General features: G+C 37.6%; 1 protein-coding gene across 1 annotated transcript; it reads left to right on the forward strand.

The window, feature by feature from the left end:
* The first annotated feature begins 4,941 nt into the window (after positions 1–4,941).
* On the forward strand, positions 4,942–13,724 carry LOC139452915 (homeobox protein slou-like). Its single transcript, XM_071234540.1, has 2 exons — positions 4,942–5,460; positions 12,615–13,724. Exons 1-2 carry the CDS (start codon positions 5,076–5,078, stop codon positions 13,130–13,132), a joined length of 903 nt encoding a protein of 300 aa, XP_071090641.1. The 5' UTR covers positions 4,942–5,075; the 3' UTR covers positions 13,133–13,724.
* The last annotated feature ends 7,468 nt before the right edge of the window (positions 13,725–21,192 follow it).

The raw sequence follows: 21,192 nt of genomic DNA on the forward strand, positions 1-21,192 counted from the left end.
ACACATACGGCGACTGTTAATACTTCCACTACATCTCCGGCTACTATTACTGCTACACGAACAACAACTGTTACCACTACCGCTGTCGCAACTGCTTAAAGTCTACTAGTATTACTGCGTCCACGTGAGTGAATATTGTTTTACACCTCTTTTAGCAATATTACAGCTGGGGGGACACCAGAGTGAGTGAGTGAGTGAGTGAGGTTTTATGCCGCTTTTAGCAATATTCCAGCGATATCACGGCGGGAAACACCAGACATTGGCTTCACACATTGTACCTATGTCGGGAATCGAACCCGTGTCTTCGGCGTGACGAGCTAACTCTTTAACCACTAGGCTACCCGACCGCCCCGGGGACACTAGAAATGACTGCGTTTTCGTGTATGGAACTAAAACGTAATACAGTAAACTACGGTTATAACGATCACGCTTATAACGAACTGACGGATATAACAAATTTATGTTTTGGTCCCGTCCATTTGCTGTATACATACTGTATATATGCTTATAACGAACTACGGTTATAACGATCACGCTTATAACGAACTGACAGATATAACAAATTTATGTTTTGGTCCCGTCCATTTGCTGTATATATACTGTATATATGCTTATAACGAACTACGGTTATAACGAACTAAAATTGTCCTTTGAGTTCGTGTTAACCGTAGTTTACAATCATTTCAGAAACTACGCCGAGCATGAAAGAATTAGGATTATTTTCACAAAACATTAAACAAATAATACCATTTCAATATCAACAACTACACAATATCGTTAACACGCCTCTGAAACGATGCAATGTAATCAACGATCAAAGGCATCGATTGACAGGAATCGAAAGCAATGTACAATAACCAACACCTGTCTGTACAAAGATATACAATTGATAAAAAAAACATCCGCCAACTTTAAAGCTACAACAATCCACACAATGATGGTTGTGTTTCACAATACATTAAACAAGAATAGAGAGAGCATTTCCATCACCAACAAATATCTGATAAACCCGTGATCGGTTTAACGTTCCCACAATTACACAGGGAAAGTGGTTTCGGAGACATAAAATATTTGCAAATCACTGCATATTATCACTGCTGTGAGGATGGATGCGACTCAAGCGGCGTCGTTTGATTGCAATAAAGATCTGGTCACTTCTCGATGATGACCGTGGGTCATCGCCTGCAGGAACCACTGATTGTGACATTGTATTAAGACACTGGCGTGTGATGGAACTGTATTGTGGGTGTGATTCACGTGCCATTACGCGGCCACTTCTGTTCGACTGGCCGTCAGAGGGCATGTAAGGGCTGCATGAAACAATCTGGCGAGAAGCCTCCTCCAACTGCCATAATATTTCTCAAAGCGTCAGACAATGATTTCAATTTCAAATAGAATTTATCAATGTCTGAGTGTTGGAAAGAGTCGGATTTGGTGATAACAATTATTTATTCTGTCGTTGTGTCATCGAAGATTAACCGTTACGTTACTACACCTTCCATTTATTTATTATTTGTTGTTGATATGCTACTGTTACTGCTTATCATCATCATCATCATCATCATCATTATTATTATTATTTTTATTATTTTTATAATTATTTTTATTATTATTATTATTTTTATTATTATTATTATTATTATTATTATTATCATTATCATTATTATCATTTGTAGTAGTAGTAGTAGTAGTAGAACCGTAGAACCAGTGTTTTGTTTATAACATGTGTCGAAATCAATATACAAAATGTATCAATATGTTATTTACGCTATGAACAGTATTGGCAGATATCAAGCGCAGTATAATTAGTTTTCAAATCAACAACACAAGCATTTTCTGTCAGTGGATAGCAATTCTTATATACCCGTTATGGTGCGGGTACTCGCATAATTATAACGTTTGTAAAATGTTTAACCAAAGAAACTATCATCAACCCACCTCTGATTACAAACATCAACATCTAAAACGTCTAAAACATAAATAAACAATTCGTTAAAGTTCTTCAATTCTTCACATTGCATGTCGTAGTTTGAACATGCATGTAGCACACCAGATAAACAGGCTTTATAAATAACACAAAGTCCACATTCTGTTTTTAAATATATAAGTATGAGATTCTAAAAACATTGACAATTGAATTAAAAAAAATATTAATCCAAAACAGAAGTAGCACTAACGTAATTTCAAATGAGTTAAACTGAAAAAAATGTCATAGTTAAAGATTCTGCTGTCCCACGGGAATACAATTTTGTATTAAAGGGATCGTTCGAGGAACAATAGATTTAGCGTCTTAATACGGGGACTTAGGGGCTTATACCGCACCGGTCGCTTCTTGTTTAGCCTGCAATCCAAGCCTTTCTCAAGGCGCTGATTCTCCCCAATTAGCATTCACTTGACAGCTTCATAGATTGCCTATAACCCTAGATTTGATCATGGGCAAGCGTTAAAATACCCCCTCCCCCCCAGTGATCCCCCCGTACCCTCCCACTGACCCGTGAGTGGAGCTGAGACCTGGCAGCGATTGTGTCGTGTCGTCAGTATGTTTCTAAACTGTTTTGTATTGAGAATCTCAGCCCGCTCATTTATTTTTCATTACCGCAACAAAGACACCTATTTTCCTGATGGCCGTCACCAATTGATTCACCGATCTGAGTCAAAAGCTCAACGCGGGAGTAGATCAACACCGTGTTTTCATTCATTTGCTGCAATGAAAGGCGAGTTATGGGTTGTAATGCGCCTTTAGATAGGTTTCGCTCGCGGGGATTACGCCGAAAGCCGTGTCGTGCGAGTACGTAAAGAGAAGGTAACTACGTCCCGACCTCAACTCGCGGGTAACACTACAAACTCGCGTTAACGTCACGTTAACATCTCGTTGATGTCTAAAGAACGGCTTTGTCAACGAAGTCTGTCGCCTTTTGTGTGCTTACTACTCAGATCAAAGCCCTGAAGATAGATACAGGTAGATAATGGCCTATGACGGGTGTAAATATTGCAACAAAAAGACGGGCTGTCGCGATATCTTTAATGAGTGTACAGTCTCGCGAGACTTGCGGAGGGGGGACTTACTGGCGTTTCTCAGCGTGCTGTTAAGTATACAGAGCATCGCAAAGATGTTTCACGAATTCTCTTTGAATTTTTCTCTTTAAACAACATTCATTCGACAGATTTGCCCTGCCTTTCAGAACAAGTGTGCCCCGAGGGTATATTAAATGAAGCTAAACACGTAAACTCTGTATGGGTTCATTTGTCCTTGAGATTCCCGAGGACAATGCTGTTTTGTACGTTGATGTTCTATATGTTGCAAACTACGTATTATTTCCTATTTTGTAACAATTTTGGGATGGGTTGTTTTTTACAAACTTGCATCCTGGTATCATTGTTGATATGGGTTTGGATCATTTTTTAAACATACGTAGACATGGTTAAGAAACACACACGGCAAAACACTGATAGTTAAAGCGTTAGTTCGTCACGTCGAAGACCCGTGTTCGATTCCCCATATGAGTGTGAAGCCCATTTCTGGTGTCCCCTGCCGTCATGTTGTTGGAATGTTGCTAAAAGCTAACTAACTCACACAATGTTCTGCCAATATTACATCGTCGTCAATTTAAACTAATACTCAACATGGGATTTTAAATTTGAGATATTAGCACTTACAAATTGTTACTCGAACATATTAACCGGTGAAGAAACTAATATCAACACAATAAACATATATTTATAATGTGAATAATGTTTCATTACCCGATTTGGGGAATTTGGTTTACTCTTAAGAACGATTCACAGTTACATGTAACCGATATATAGACTCGTTAACATGAAATGCAACACGACAGGAATGGGTTTTAAACTAATATACCATTACGCGTTAAAAGTATAATTGAGCAATAAAAGATTGAAAATAAAGCTACTAATGGATAAAATAGTGGTATTTTTAAACAAAAACAAGGTAAAAGGTTAATACTTAAGAAGTTAACATGCCAATATACAAAATAGAAGACTAAAAATAACTCATGGATAAAAGTGTATAACTTCTTAAAACCGAAATTAGTTAACAGAAACAAGATTTAAAAGCTATTACTTAAGATGTTAAAAAGGCTGATTATATCGAGTAAACTCGCTGTTCAATAGCTGTTGTACCTCCACAAATGTAGTCCCCACTTTACATTCCCACACAAACATAGCTGTGTGAAAATACATGATTCACAGTGACAACAAATTATCTGCGAAAAGGACAATTATATCAACACCCCTACCCCTTTCCCGTGAACACCGACACTTAGTACTAATACCCTTCCAACACCCCAGTCGTAAGTGATCCGATTTGCACAAATGTTTCCAATAAGCAAAGTAATTGTTTTTGTTGTTGAATACCTTCAAGAACTACCAAACATATTATGAGATTGATATTTTGATTTAACGCATTAAGCATGACCGCGGGCTATTCGCGTCTGATTGACAGATCTTTATCAAGAAGGATTAACAAGACTTTCTGGACACTAATTACAGTCCAAAATAAACTTTCCCACCGCTCGTAGTAACCTGTCACTCAAATTTTTCACACCTCCCATCCAATGGTAACTCACGGCGTCTAGTTTTATGCGTCACCCAGTTGCCTCCCTTTGATTGCCACCTAAGCCTGTACTGTTCCGCCTATTCAAGAAGGCGTTAGTCTGTCGCCATGATAATTCAATTCTGGGTATTTCAGTGTTGGTGAGACGGTGATAGAATAAACTCACTTACAATCCCATTAAAGGAAATGGGTTTTGGCAAACTTGAACCCCACAAGCCCTTTTCTCCGCCAAATGGGGGATTTATTGTCCCTCGGTCCGTGGTTTGACTCCGCCCGCTCGTCCAATCAATTTAATACGGGAACCAATTAGAGCGACCGCATTGCACCCATATTGGGCTAATTTCAATAATTCCTCCCCTAGTGAAAAGAATCGGGAATGGCTATCGGTCCAAGCACCGGACAGTCAACATTGGCCGTTTTTTGATGTTGATACTGTCGGGATTTAAACAGCTACCTAAAAGCGAGCACGACGGAGTGTTTGACAGTAACTAGACGGTTACACATGGAAGGATCCGGGCGCGTGACAAGCGCGCGAGAAGCAGACGACAATCTCAGCGGGGACGAAATAGGAGAAATATCACATAGACATTTACCTCTTCGGACGGAAAGACATTTTCTCCATCGGTCAATGGAACAGATGTCGGAATCTTTGAGCGACAGTTTTTCTACGTGTGATAGCGAGGAAGATGCGGAACTGTGTCTAAGTTTTGAGGACAGGCGAGGCAGGGTATCCCCTGATGGGGAACAGAACGATGACACGCCCAAACAGGTGACCCCCTTCTCCGTGGCTGACATCCTAGATCCCAACAAATTCCGCGGGGTCACGGGAAAGTCCAATGTTTCAACATCCAGCAGTGTCGACGGGGAAGGCAACACGCATTTGACAGGTTAGTAAACACAGAAGCCAAATAATAAACAAATGCTCTTTCTGTTTTCATTGTTTGCAGATAAATCTGCTTTGCATCTTGACAGGATCCGTGTAGAGATGAGTTTACCAAAATGTTAAATTTAAAACATAAATACTCCATTTTGAATACATTTTTAAATTAATCTTTTTTTCCCCCATTAATCTTGTTGAGTCATCATTCGTGATCATTTCGACAAATTGATGACGATTTGTAAACGGAATTGGAATTTGATTGGAAATAACACCATACCACTCACTATGTGATTAGATTTGAGTTGTGTTCGTTATTCTTTTTTGGGGATAAAATTTAAAATACTTAACTTCGCATTTGGTTGCCTCCAAATTATCACACGTATTGATCTGCGTGTTAGTATTTCCTCGTGTTAAATCAAATTAATTTTGTCATCTGACTTTCCACAAAAATGTCTTTAACGATGAACCATTCAAATAATGAAAATAATTATTTTTAGTGTTAGAAATTAGAAATATAGCGTTGAAACATTATTACACAATCTTGCTAATAAAAAAACGCCTCATGTCAAATTAAGCATATTTCACAGAAAATATTGATGTGTTTATACACATGTTTTGACAACGTTAATTTCAATATACAAATACAATTGTGTATTTGTCAGTTGTGATTACATCTTCACATGAAGGATGGACTTACAAGTTAGTTCATCCTATGCCTTCAGTTTAATATCAAGTTAATAGGAACTGTATGTAGAAATGAATATGGTTTAATGTATATAGTATATTCTTTTTATCAAACTTTCAAAATACCATGTCTATCAATGATAAGGTTCTAAATATGTTTATTTCACCTGAAGATATATTCCTGTGTACAAACTGGGTATTGGCAAAGCCACTGATAACATAGCATACTTTAGTTAATTAAATAAAAATATCGGGAATAAAATGGCATATGTGTGATGTTAGACAACATATAGTCCATGAAATCTTATATTACACGATAAATTTCTCTCTAAAATTAAACAATTAATTATCCTGATGCTGTGGCTGGGTTTTTATACATATCTAGATTGGTTTTGTTTTCATAAAATACATATATGCCTCAGCCATGGTCCAGGACAAGTATGTCGTCACGTTGACGTTTCATTAAGGGTTTTGTTGAGTAGAATTGAAAAGGAATTTAATTATCATTCATTCACTCCTTTTTGTATTCTTTTATGTTATAATATACCCCTTGTCAGTGAAAACAATATTATTATAACTATTATTATCAGTTCTTGGATAAACGGATATTTTGAATCGGAAACTTATGTTTATTAATCTCAAAAACCTTTTGTTAAATGGTAATTAATTGTTTATTTGAAACCATGGAGATTTAATGTTTACAAGTATTTATCAATTAATCATCTAATGTAAACTTGTGCACGTGTCTTCTGAAGCGATCTTTCACCTACATAAAACGTAAATTAAGAACCTATCATAGATCCCGACATTAGGAACGCTTTTCAAAAATATTTGAATTGTAACAGTAACTCTAATAATTGTAACATATAAAACATAAACATTTTGAGATTCATATTTGATAATCAAACCTATTCAACATAGTGATCCTCACTATAAAAATACTCACTGTCGACAATGGCGAGCGAAAACAATTTGAAAATGGTGATTGTGTAATTATCGCAGCTTTTTTATTACAATTATGAATCGGATAATGTTATGTGTTGTATGTAATGACGCTAGTAACTTTAAATTTCATCGTTGACATCGTGGAGACACAACCCCCAAATCTGCATAGGTCAACTGAGACGTTGAAAATGTACATGCACCTTTTAAACCAGGCCGTAAAAGCTTAATAAGTGGTTAAGTGCAGTCTGTCGTCCTCGACATTTAGGCGATTGCTTCCCAATTGATGTTATACGTTTAATAAAAGCATTACGACAACCAAATGCGCAGATTGGGTTCAGCAATGATGAAATAAGCGCATCCGCCTTTTGCACGGCCGACATCGTGAGTGTTCGTTTCATGTCATTTAAGTGTTAATTTCTCAAAGAGGCTAAAGGCCTGTGTTGCTTGTGGTCTTTGAACTTGTGATTTTCTAGATGCAGTTTAATCATCAGACTAACTTGATTTGTTTCCAACGGGAGTAGCAAATTAAATGATTGAGGGAATTGTGCGAATGTTGATAAGCAAACAATAGCGGGGGTGATATCACTTGACATTTTGCTCGCCTTTCTTGCCAATTAGATGACTGCCGACCCGTGTGCGTTGAGGTCCCTCGCTGAACGTGTTGGAAAAAAAAAATATACACGTAAAAAATAAACGAATTTTTAAAATTCAATTTATTAATATGATCATAAATATGACAAAGCATATTACCTTCATTCTCTGTGGTAGGATTTAGAAGATCATACTAATTTTACAACCAGTTTTTGAGAATTGTGTTTTTTAAGTAGGTGACGTTTTTTTATGTATGAGTTAGTTAACGTTGTTTTCCGACGCATGAACGATTGCGTAGTAAAATATAATATGTAGAATCAAGTTATGTCTTTCAGGTCGAAGTGATCGAGTGCTTGACATTGATATTCTCAACAATGTGAGATTGCATCCACTTGAGATTCTCGACTGTCTTGCACAATCCTTATGGTTGAATGGGCTCAAGACAAACGACCACGCGTGGATCAAAATGTGGAACCTTGGCAAATAACGTATTAATGCAGCATAAACAAATATGAGGAAATATGAAGATATTGTTTCATTATCTGCGGATTAATTTCATATTGATCTTAAAACCCAAAGACTCAATCATGTCTAGCTTTCAGTCAAGATAAATGCAATTTTAATGGGGATTTTTTTAAAAACTTCAACCTATCATGTTCAGTGCTGATATTCGTTCCTAGTACTGATTCGTGTAAAGTTATTTTGCATATGCAATTACCGTGTTACAAATTAGAGGGGATATTAGAGCGGTTTTAACTTATAAATTGGAAATATGGACATTTCCGTACAATGATAACGATATTGATGTTAATGATCATAATTATAAAACAGTCGATGACAATAATAACATCAAAAACAATAATAACTCTAACAAAAACAATAATAACAGTAATGATAATGACGACTACAACGACAACGGTGATGCTGATGATAGTAATGTTAATAAAAAAAATCCTCGAAAAGTGCACCCCATACTGTTTGTTTCCGCCAACAACCCCTTTATCCCACCCCGATATAGCAGTCAGCCTCGTACAGAAATATCGCCCGGAGCCTGAGCGAGAGGAGATATGTTTTATGGAAGTGTCAGACCCTGAGAGAGGCCTGGTTTACGGGCCTACCTTTGTGCGTCTTATCACGCATGATCGGAAGCTAGTGTTAATGTAATTGTAGGGCTATTACAGAAATGAGCTTTGCAAGCGGGACATCGCTAGTTGATATGTCGCTGTATATTTCCGTCCGCGATCATTCCCAGCGCCGCGACCTGAGATGCCCCCGCTTCACACAAAGACACGCATTTCGAGAGCCATTCGACTATCCCTTATCCTAATAGGAGCAAATTGTTCAGCAAAAGCTTTTAATAACATGAAAAGGAAAAAGGCTGTTTTCACAAAGAAATCAAAAGAGGAAAGCCATAATGCATAATTTTAATCTTTACTTAAGTTAATATTCGGGTTTTACGGGTAGCCGCGGGTGTATCTGGGAGATTGGGGTTTCAGTACGTTGTGTGAGTTGAATTTTGCGACACTCACCTAGCTGTTAGTAACAGGCAATAGATGATTATCCTGATAAAATCACGCATGTGATTTAAAAATCAAACGAATATAGAGCACATCAAATATCAATAATTTCTTTGATGTACATAGGGTAATCAAAGTAAATGGTTTTTGTAAAATTGTTTTTTGTAAAATCGGCATAAGTATGGCAATACCTGCTCTATTGATAGAACAAGCGTGCACACATTATGAAATAAATTACAGACGCATAATGCATTTCTCATGTTTTAAGTGGAGTTATATCTGAAATAAAAAAGGCAATTAGATTTGAAAAGTCATTTACCGGATAAAGTTGTATTTTAATCGATAGATGTAAATTTGTTAATTTGGTCCCATTTCTAATTTTGTAATAATCATAATCATAACCGTTCTTCAAATACATGTGATCACGAGGTTACAACTTTTTTGGGGGGGTTATTTCCAAGTAAACGATACTATTAAAACATCCTTAATCAACACACATCATATAACAAATCGTCATTATAATACCGTATTTCAATGAAAAAAAGTAGATCATGAAAATTTTGTAATGAAATTATGAACATTAAGAAATAGGCATCAAATCCTTTAAAAAGTCCGACAAGAAAAGAAAAGAAAGGACTTCGTTCAAAATTGTATTCCAACCATGTATAGTGCATACTCTCTGTGTGATGAACTAACGCTGTCAGTCAATGACCCGGGATGTGATGTTTCGACATCCCCCCACCCCCGTCCGAACATGATGATGTACTTCAAAGCCTCTCAACACGTGGCGTCACAGGTAGACCAACAGTCGCTGAAGCCTCGGCGCTCAAACATATGGTTAAAGGCGTATTTCATTGCTTTCTGTTGTTGAGTGAAGTGTACTTTAAAGTGATGACTTTTGAATATGGATATATTTTTTTGCTCTACATTGTTTGTTGCCTCGAGTCTATTTGGATTCTGGTTCGGCTTCAGGTTAGAAACATTAATCGATCATTACGATATTTGCTAACTTGTTTGTTTAAAACAGAGATGATGTTATGAATAGTCTTTGAAATATTTTTATGTTTCAATACTGGAGAACAAAATAAAATAGATTGACATGATTTAATGTGAGAGAGGAGTTTCGAATGGAGAAAGTGAAGGAGAAGAGTAATATCAATTCAGAATAACATAATCGTTACCGCATATATGTATTATTTAGAGATAATTTTAGATTTTGAAACAAATAAAAGCGAATGATTGAATTTGCTTAAAAATATCATCGCAATGTGGCTGCAATATTGCCGATACTGCGTTTAATATTACGTCACTCACTATAAAACGTCCATATATGTAATAAACATTAATCTAATGATAACAATGTATACCGTTCCGGTAACAAGCTCCAAATGATGGTAAATGGAACAGCTGACATGAACAATTACGTCATTGTTGAGATAAATCTCGAAAGAACAATGCGATATCAGTAAACAATAGCCCTCCCCCCCCCCCCCCCCCCCACACACACACACACACACACACACACACAACACGATATTTCATTTTCTCGAATTCAGTGACACAGTCCAAACGAAAGTATAATCACATTTCTTATTATAAGCGAGGCAAAACAGGTTAAGATATATCGTAACACTTACGAAACAAAGCATTTGATATTTGATCAATAAGCAACGTACGTGAATTTTCGTATATGTCATTGCGCGAGAACACAATTGTTATGAGCAATCTCTGGACATCTGATAGTGTTTTATAGATCGATACTCCGCCTAGTCTAGCACAGTCAGCTACAATGTGCTTGGTCTCTCAGTGACAGGGGGGATTCGATTGGTTTAACGGTTCCCGACCAAGTCGCCAACATATTTATCCCTTTGTCTGGGAATTTCATCAAAGAAATGATAACTTTGATGTCAAGGAAATCGATATGTGGAACACCAAAAAATCCACGCTGTAATAGCAGGCATGTCTGCCAATAGGTTTGCATATTTTTAACACGATCTGTTTGGCTAATCGGGCGTGCCATCCACATAATTACAATTTAATTTGATCTTACTGAAATTGACAGTATTATTTCAGTAAAATTATGTTTGGGTCAAATAAGTTCAGTATTAACAAAAACATAATCCAGCAAATAGCGCTTCTTTATACAATTCTTTAGAATTTATTGTAAGGATAAAGAATAATATAGTTTTGGCATTGATTCTAGCGTTGGGTTTAGGCATTGGGTTGTGAAAGAATAATTGTTTCTTTCCTTTACTGCGACGCTCTGTGGATATTGTATGTGTCTCAAATAGGCATGCTCGTTTTTAAAAGATGACTCATGTTTGAAAGTGTTTGTTTGTACAAATACATACCTGGTTGCTTTAGACAGAAAGTGACCCGAGTTAGCGGTGGTGGGGTGTGTGGATTTAGGGGTGGGATTTAGGAGTACAAAAAACCTTTAACATTTACACAACTGCTGCAAAGTTTCTTAATCTCTCTACAAAGTCAAAAGAAACTAATTAGAAAAGAATGAAGCGTTACTTTTTAAATTTTGTAGCCATAAATTTAATTAAAGAAAACTCTTATTTATTGATAATTACAAAATGTGTGTGCTATCCTATTTTCCGCGATTTGATTAGCTGACATGGAATCAAAATTTAATGTTATTTTTCGATTACTGCGGAAAACGCTTGCGATCCGGAACTGACCTCTCAAAAGGGATTCCCCGTGACCTTGCAACATTTTAAACGATGTCTAAAAATAGTATCAGAAACCCCATGTATCGGACTGCCAAAAAAGGCGAGGGCCCCTGTTATGATTTATCAATAAATCAATTAAACACACATTTTAATAGAGAATAATATTTTACAGTGAGAGCTTATAATACCATACAGTGCGATTTTGTTGCAGTCAAAATGATGCTATACGATTTTATACCATTTGTGACTGTTATCCTTCGATAAATGCAAAAAAGGAAAACAATACTTGAGTAGTACTGTGTGTAAATGTTAAAATACTTCAAATTCGTTCATTTCGGTGACCCAAGCAAAGGCAGGTGGAAAATGAAGAAAAACCTAATATACCGCGAGGCCAACTCCGCATCCCCTTTCTGACGGATATATGTCATACAGGTGTGGGGATACTGATACCTGTTGAACACTCCACCCTTGTACCATGTGGTGACATTAATAACTGGGATCACCTGAATAAATTTTTGAATTCAAAATGTTTATTTTATGACAAGCATCTCTCTGTTCATTCTACAGTTTTGCTCTGTTTCTTGAATATTAGTTTCTATACTAAATAATATACATGAATCCAAATATTCACCATTAAGAGTAGAATTGCGATTGAACGATTAATGCTGTCATGTATGTGTTGCAATTGTATTAAACAAATACTGTATTGTACAAAAGTGATTTCACTCCCTGTTTCATTCTTACAGATGATGAAGACATCACTGGTGACGTCAGCGACATGGATCGTGATGATTGTGAGGACAGCCCCGAAAAACGTCAACGAATGGATGAAAATGGCAACCACGGTCAAGGTAGCCTTGGAGGGTCAAAGGTCGGCAAGCCTCGAAGGGCAAGGACGGCTTTCACATACGAACAATTAGTTGCTCTTGAGAACAAGTTTAAGACGACGCGATACCTGTCTGTGTGCGAGAGACTAAACCTGGCTCTGTCATTATCGCTGACAGAGACTCAAGTGAAAATCTGGTTTCAGAATAGACGGACAAAGTGGAAAAAACAGAACCCTGGTCTAGATGTAAACAGCCCCACAGTCCCTACATCTCCAACCATTCCACTCGGCCAGGCGTATCCGCTCGCCTACGGCGCCCAAAGTATTTACCCTGGACATTTGCAATCTTTCCATTCAGCTGCCAGCCTCGTTCCTGGATTTTACCTGTCCCATAATTCCCCATTCCAAGGTGCACATCCGGCTTTGAACCATTGGTGACAAAGAAATCAGTCCCTTGGATTCAACCGATGTTAATTATGAATGATCATGTGACAGCATTTTATCTCAGCGTGGTGAAACCAAGACAATTCTTCATCTCGGGTGAAACGTCGTTTCACCAGAAATGTCTTACCTCAGATGTGGAAAATACGAGCATTTGAAGCTGTTATATTATGGTAGGACAAGTGAAATATGTCAAGTCTCGACAAGCCCGGTATCATGGTCACGTGATGCCAAGTCTCGCCAAGATGGGGTCTGTCAAAAATATTCCGTGCACATGACCAATGACACACATATGTATAAATGAATTACGTCATTAATGGGCATTGTGACGTCATAGTTGATATTATGTTTTGCTTTGTATTTAATGAAATGTCTTCCGTTGAACATAACTACGCCTATTATTAAGCATTGGGTTGATATCGCTGAAGAAATGACGGCTAAGGGGCGACATTTTCAAATTTCAGGATTGTGTAGACAAATTCGCAAATCTAAGTATTCGATGTACAACGAAACCAACGTTTGTCGTTCAGTCAAGCATTTTGTCACGTTATTGTACATGTCTAATATATAATATAATATTATTTAACAAAGGTGCTTTTTGTGTTTGTATTATTTCTGTGGTGTTCATAATGCGAAATATATTGTAGATATTAAAATACGTTCTGAACATATATCTTCTCGTATCTTTTTAAAGCATTTCCTTTGCGTGTGTTTGTGACGGGTGCCACCAGTGAGGCAGGATACGCTAACCTTTTCGCGAACACCTGGTATCGTCACTTTTTGATAGTGATTTATAAACACATGCTCATGATACAGTCGGAATCGTACAATAGGGTCTTTTAGCAGAGATTTGTTGTGGCTTGGGTAAGGGTTTTGTTGCCTTTATTTCATTTTTTTTTCAAAAATGCTTTCGGCGGCTTTGCATGTTTCAAATATGACAGTTGCATATCGTGCGAAATTAACACTGTTAAGCTCAATAATTATAATCTATATTGGCTTTCGTTTGAATTGTTTACATTTTATTTTTATTTAGTTTCTCTTGGTGTAGTAATTAGTTATTAATTACGCATGACGTGTTATCTTACGCATGGTTACATTTGGGATGAAAATATTTACTCAGTCATAAATCAAATTTTAATTCACATCCAACTGTCTGGCGAAACGACACCCTGTGGCCTTTGTAACGATTAAATCGATTTTAACTTTTGCCGTATTGATGGAAACATCCCTGAAATTATTTCTTTTGATTAACTGGTGAATTTTGTTAGTCCGGAATACACATTGAACTGACTGCTAATATCAAAATGTATCTGCTCATAGGACGACAGTTGAACATAGAGCTGATTGCGTGACTTCATCCGTAATTAATAAAATAGGTTGGATTGTCGATGGAGGTTCACAAAAACACGGACCATAACATTCAAGAAAATAAAATAAAAAAAGAAACAAAATATATTGTGGGTGGCATCGATATTACTAACTCTGCACTGCGTGTTGGCTGTGCTCGGAAGAAAGACTACATAACGTAAAGCTCAAATACAATTTAATAAATATAACACAACTCTTTCCATAATAATAAGACACTTCTGCTAAAGGCAGAATCCTTTGTATGATTCCGACTGCATCATAAACATGTATTTATCACTATCAAATAGTGTTCAACCCGGTGTTCACGTAAAGGTGCTTTTAGTTGGGAATCCTTCTAATACAATCCGAGTAAAGTAAATTATTCTCTACAAGGTGGGCTTTTGCATCTTATTCATCTGATGCTGCTGATGCAGCTGATGCAATAAATTACCAGTATACCACATCAAACTGAGACCGCGCAAAAAAATATTTTAAAAACTTTGTCCTCATTATGTGAATCATGTTTTTTCTTCCTGTATAAACTTTTCGTAAAAGTTAACAGTATAATTATGTGAGTTACGTTTCATCCCGATTACGGGAACTACTTCAGGATAATTACATGTCAAGAGGCAGTATTTGGATTGTACAACTTGTACAAATTAGGAGTGAGTGAATGAGTGAGTTGGGTTTAACGCCGCTTTTACCAGCATTCCAGTTATATCACGGCGTGTCAGCTTAATGTGGGAGGAAAGCCCGAAGTGATGCAGGTCTCAGACGTTTACCACTTCGGTGAAAACCACAAGCACAGGTATGGTGCTGACAAACCTAGAAACATAATCGGGGCGTACAAATTAGGAAAATCAACAATGTGACGATTGAACGTTCCGACATAATCAACGACCGAAAAAGCACGATCACGTGAATTATAATTATGGTATAAAATGTGTCTATCAAGAGTAAAATTATTAACACACACCTGTACATCTTATAAAATAAGATGTAGACATTCTATTCTTCATTATACCTTGGTCCAATCTCTGCACTGGCTGATGGGGATTTACATTGTACGCCGCTGTAGGTAGAATAAAGGCAGCCTATGCAAATACACTGCCGGGCAAAAGAAAGTATACACTTGAACAAATTTTTTACCAAGAAATTACAAACGTTATCAAAACAGCCCCGAAACATTGCAAACTTAAGGTCCAAAAACACAACAATGAGACCTGTATCAAATACATCACCATCAATCAACCATTTTTTGTTGGTTTCATTTTTAGCCAACATCAAACGTTGGTGTATAATTTCTTTTCCCCGGTAGGTAAGGTCTGGGAGCTAGTGGTTGATAACGTGAGCACCGAACAGCATTCATACGTCTTAGTAGAGTATGTACTGTATGGATTCTTAAAATTTCACCCTGGGAAGCTATTGTGGCCATACGACTCACACTCTTACAGTGTTTTTACACGCATGAAGGGAGCCATTCTACCCCTGAAACCCCACGTGTCTACGAGACTTCACCTCGCCTACTGCAAATGTCGGAGAATTAACTGAATTTTCGTTCAGAACGGCGCGACTGCCCACCAATCACTTTTAAACAAAAATCCATTTCATAACCATAAGAAATCTCTGAGGAAAGCAGCCCATTGTTCGATTCCGACTATATCACGAACCGGTGTTTATGAAACACTATCAAATACTGATGACACCAAGTCAGCCGTGATTCTCTTTAGGTCATATGTGATGTGTTACTAATACAACGCCCATTACCTAGGTCTTGTGAATTTCACAACAAATTCAACAAAGTGTTTCATGAAAAGCTACTCTTAAACAAATTTAAAAGCTGCTCCAGAACATCATCTTTTTTTGGTCATCGCGGCCGTCCTCTTTTTCCAGACGCCTTGTGTTTAAAATGTTCGCTCGTCACGCCGAGGACCAGGTTCGATTACCCATATGAGTGAAACGTGTGAAGCAATTTGTTTGTGTCCCCCACCGTAATATTGCTGGATTATTGTTAAAAATGGGGGAAAAGAAATCACTCTTTTATTTCCCCCATAAACCGGTTGTGAGTTTATGATCAGGAACATATTACTACATTAAGCTACTTAATGATCTACCTTGCCTAAAAGGGCTTGCAAGAAACGAGCCTATTTCAGCAAAGCCACAGCGTGCCACAAATCAATAATATCTAATCATTTATTGGTCATCAGTTGACGGGATATCAGCTTCGGCCATGAAGAAATATCCAAATAATTCAAATTTCGAAATATAATTTTTTGTCAATTTTTTTGTCAACCGTTTTCTTAAAATACGAGAGAATGATAGTTGTTTAACATATCGGTGAATAATAGTCCATTTGCATCACGGAGACGTGTAAAAAGTCACGTGGACCAGAGAAACTAGAGATTGAAAGCAGGAGCAACTATTCACACAACCAGAACACGGTGACATGCATTCAAACCAAGACACTGAGTCTGACACCGATCCAATTCAGCCGCCTCTTACGACAGGCAACATATCGAGGGATTTGAAATCACAAGTAAGGTTATGTTATATTTGTCCTAGAACGATAGTTTTGAGTAGTATGTAGACTTTGGACATTATAAAAAGATGATTGCGAACGTTAAAGGCGGATTCTAATGCAGCCAAGACACCAAGCAAGTTCAGCAGGCAGAGAATGCCCTTGGGTAATACCCTACATACTATGCTGTGCAGAAGAATGCCGCGAATACGGCATCACAACTTGGGAATCTGTGAGTGAGTGAGTGAGTGAGTTGGGTTTAACGCCGCTTTTAACAGTATTCCAGTTATATCGCGGCTTGTCAGCCTAATGTGGGAGGAAAGCCCGAAGTGATGCAGGTTTCAGACGTTTACCATTGCGGTGAAACCCACGAGCACGGGTATGGTGCTGACAAACCTAGAAACATAATCAGGGCGAACTGGGATTCGAAGCGACAATCATAGGTTTCTGGCGTGCCGAAGAGAAGGAATCTGTGATAGAGGCTTAATTACTATGATGTTTCAAAGAACGTCGTACGACTGTTGCTCAAAAGTTGTTTGATCTGTAAATCTTTCAAAAATTGTAATGGTAGACATTCTGGGGACATTTCCAACGTTTGACGTGTTAGTGACAACAAGTATGTCATTTCATTTTAACTTGTACCATTATGTTCCCGTGTCTTTTTCAGGTGATCACTTGATAATTAATAACTGATATGCACATTGGAGCACCCTTCACCCGAACGGCATCGTTCCAAGTCTTTTGGGTACAAGGTTATGTTTTATATGTCGACCTTCCAAAACCTAGTTTGAGTCATATGTTGATGAGCATTCATTTTTATCAGTTCGTACCAATCAGTTCTGGTGCCATGTCCTATATGCTTAACCATATAACATATGCCATGATCATGGTGACAATATTTCACGACCAGTTGTAATCGATATACTATTCCCCTGCGTGCCGAGGATGATTGAAAAGCTCACAAATAAATCTTTCAAAGGCGTGATAATCACACATAATCTTTATACATTATGTTTTTTTCAGTAATGTTTTACTTTCTAAAAATCGGAATGATTCTCTGGAAGTGTCCTCGTTTTAATTATAGATCTGGCTCCACGGAGGCGAAGATCCCCCCGACTTGTACCCAGTAATCAAATAAGGGTATTAAAATAATTAGTATGGCGAAATCAATTTCTTTGGTCGTAATGGAAAGCGATACAAGTAATTTTATTTCCCGGTTAGTGAATAGCCACCTCACATTATCGTGTACGGGGAGGCAACGATTGTCCGCTTATTAATGCTTACAAGTTGATGTTTGGCGAGCACAAACAGGCTGCTGATTTCTGTCACTGTCGTCAACGCAGAACCATCAAAGCCGTTTGCAGGGGCCGTTTAGGCTACACTTAGCTGTAACGTTGGACGTTAATGGTGTTAGGCTTGTCGTGTGAGCAGTATAATTGCTGAGCGATGGTAAGGGCATTGCTAGAACCGCCATTAAGCGTGAGTTGTCTTTCGCGAGCAGGTGCACAAGAAAGGCCAAGGGCTTTGTGTGCCATGCGCATGCTGCTCCGTCCCAACTGGGTCTCCCACAAGGGAATTCCCACACGAAGAAGTTAGAAGCCCTTCATAATCAGGAGAATCTGGATGCATTGTGAGTTGGTATTGTCTCATAATGGCTTTTGAAAGAGAGAGGGGCAGCATCTCTTCGAGGCCATTTTTCTTGGCGTTTCATTCTCACGGCTAACTGGCATTTGGTCCAAATGAGCGCGCCTCAATTGTATATTTATAATCCGTTAATTAGAGTTGTCAGTCTCCAAACGTTGTTAGCATGTGGCAATGGCTTGCTTTAGTCCCCCAAAGAGGGATCTCCTATTATAAATCATAACAATGACCATTGTCTTTAGAAACAACGAGCCGTCTCCTCCAAGCTCTTCATCCGGGTACTAGCACATGGTGGCACCGACGGTTTTCATAACAGGTCACGTGGTTTCTAAACCTGGAACTTGATTCCACTTAAAGATTATATGAATCATATGCCGTAGTGACGGCCGAGATTGTTAAATAATTTGCCATGAAATTATCAATCTTTCTTAGGTGTCAATTTCAAAGAAATAGAAGATTAAATATTGTGAAGTTTGCTGGAAACATGCTACTTCTATATGTAGCACAATAAAGGACAGGTTATTATAATGCAGAAAAAAACGTTCCATCATAAAACAATTTCATTAAGTGTTACCTTCGCGAACGTTTACAATGGCGAATTTTAATTTCTTAAATTAATTCAGTTTTGCATGCAAAGCTCTGCATCAGTAGCTGAGCAGTCCATCACTCATCTTTGTTGGGAAATGCTGTCTGTATTAATTTCATATAATAACACACAATGGAATTGGCGTTAAAACGTTCCACCCAACTAACCAAGCAAATAATAGCATAGCTTATGATTATGGATTTATAACAATGAATTTTAATGACTGAAGAGTTATTTATTTACTTATTATTTACACAATATTACGTTCTTCCACCATGACATGTGAATATGAGTGTGTGTGTACACAATACGAAAAAAGGATAAATATTTTTGAATCGTTAAAATATACTCAGTGTACCCGTAAAGCCTAATTTTGCGTCGATTGAATTAAATCTTCAACTAATAAAATATAAAAGCTGAGATTCTAAGTGTATTGTCGATGAACATTTGGGTGTAATTAAAAAAAACAAAAAAACGTATTCACTGCTGGTCATTACGATGACCAATTCGTCGAAAATGACCAAATGATGGTTTTTGTAGCTGTGGAAGAATTAAACATTCACATCTATGCAAAGCCGATTCGAAACCGACAATACCTTTATAACCATTTCTGGCTGAAAATTTCCATATTACCGAAGATACCAGGAATCTGCAGAACCTCACCAAGTTTCCACATTCTATCATCGACAGACTTTGTTAGGATAAGAACGTCTTCAGCAGATTCTCCCAGCGTCAGTACAGTCTCCTAAATGTTGACTTGAGACGTGCATGTGTTTGTGACGGGTGCCAGCGGTGGGACAGGGTACGTTTTTGGGGAACACCTGATATTATCTCTGGTAGTGCTTCATTAACACATGCCCGTTAACGTTACCATTTTGTCGCAAATGGAATCGAGAAACAGTTCCATGTGAATCAAGATATCAACTCACAAAGTACTTTCTACGTATGTACTTACATTTGTATAACGACCTTTTTGCGAACACCTGGCATCATCAGTATTTGATAGTGATTCAAAGACACATGATTATACATAGATTTATTATGATTATTGAAATAAATGGTTTTATCGTTTATATTTACTCTGGATAGCTACCATATGAACTAGCTCAACCCTTCGTAACCATGTCCCCATCATATTATCATTTCAAAAGTATACATTTAGTAATAACTCAGTAATATAAATGATGGCAGTGGTACACGTTAACTTTACCCGCTGAAAAACTATACCAGGCAGGTTATCAGTGAACGACTGCTGAAACTCCTTCCCTGACGTCTTCTGCATCTTCTTTAGGTGTAGCTCGTATTTCCAGTTGGAACAATGATATTTAACAACTTGGGACTACAAAAGCTACAGCTCCTCTGACACTCAAGAAGCTTCAACTTTTATGATTCGGAATTTATCAAAACTTCAATACAATTTGGTAAAAAGATTGAATCTATTTTCACAAATTTATTATGAGCATTACTAACTCTGGTCAGTAGTGCAACGATTGTCCATCTTGCCCAGTGACCATGCCAAAAGGAACATTTTCAAGGTAGAAACAGTTAATAAGAGGTATAAGCTTTTATATTAATTATTCCAGACCAGAACAGTTTTTCAGTGGAACTTATTATCTCTGAAATTGTTGTTATTCCAGCCAAAATTTGTAACTCTTCTACTTGCTCCTACCACTCCACTAGCTCTAAGAGACAGAATGATTAAATGTGTTGTCTGTATTGATTTCATATAATAACACACAACATGGTAAGCATATTCGGTTAACTATCTATCCAACTGTAGCACCAGTAAACACAATGTCTCTGGGTTACATTCACGTGAAGTAAACAGATGCTTCTACCCACAATCTGTTCTTTTGACATGTTGATCCCACCTACCCTACACCCCACGCCCACTCCGACACCCTACGTCCCACGTCCCACGCCTCACACGTAACACCGCACACTCAATATATTTTAAACCAATAT

This window comes from Haliotis cracherodii, unplaced genomic scaffold (genome assembly GCF_022045235.1).
Source record: "Haliotis cracherodii isolate W230 unplaced genomic scaffold, xgHalCrac1.p SCAF_9, whole genome shotgun sequence".
In the NCBI taxonomy this organism is placed as follows: Eukaryota; Metazoa; Mollusca; class Gastropoda; order Lepetellida; family Haliotidae; genus Haliotis; species Haliotis cracherodii.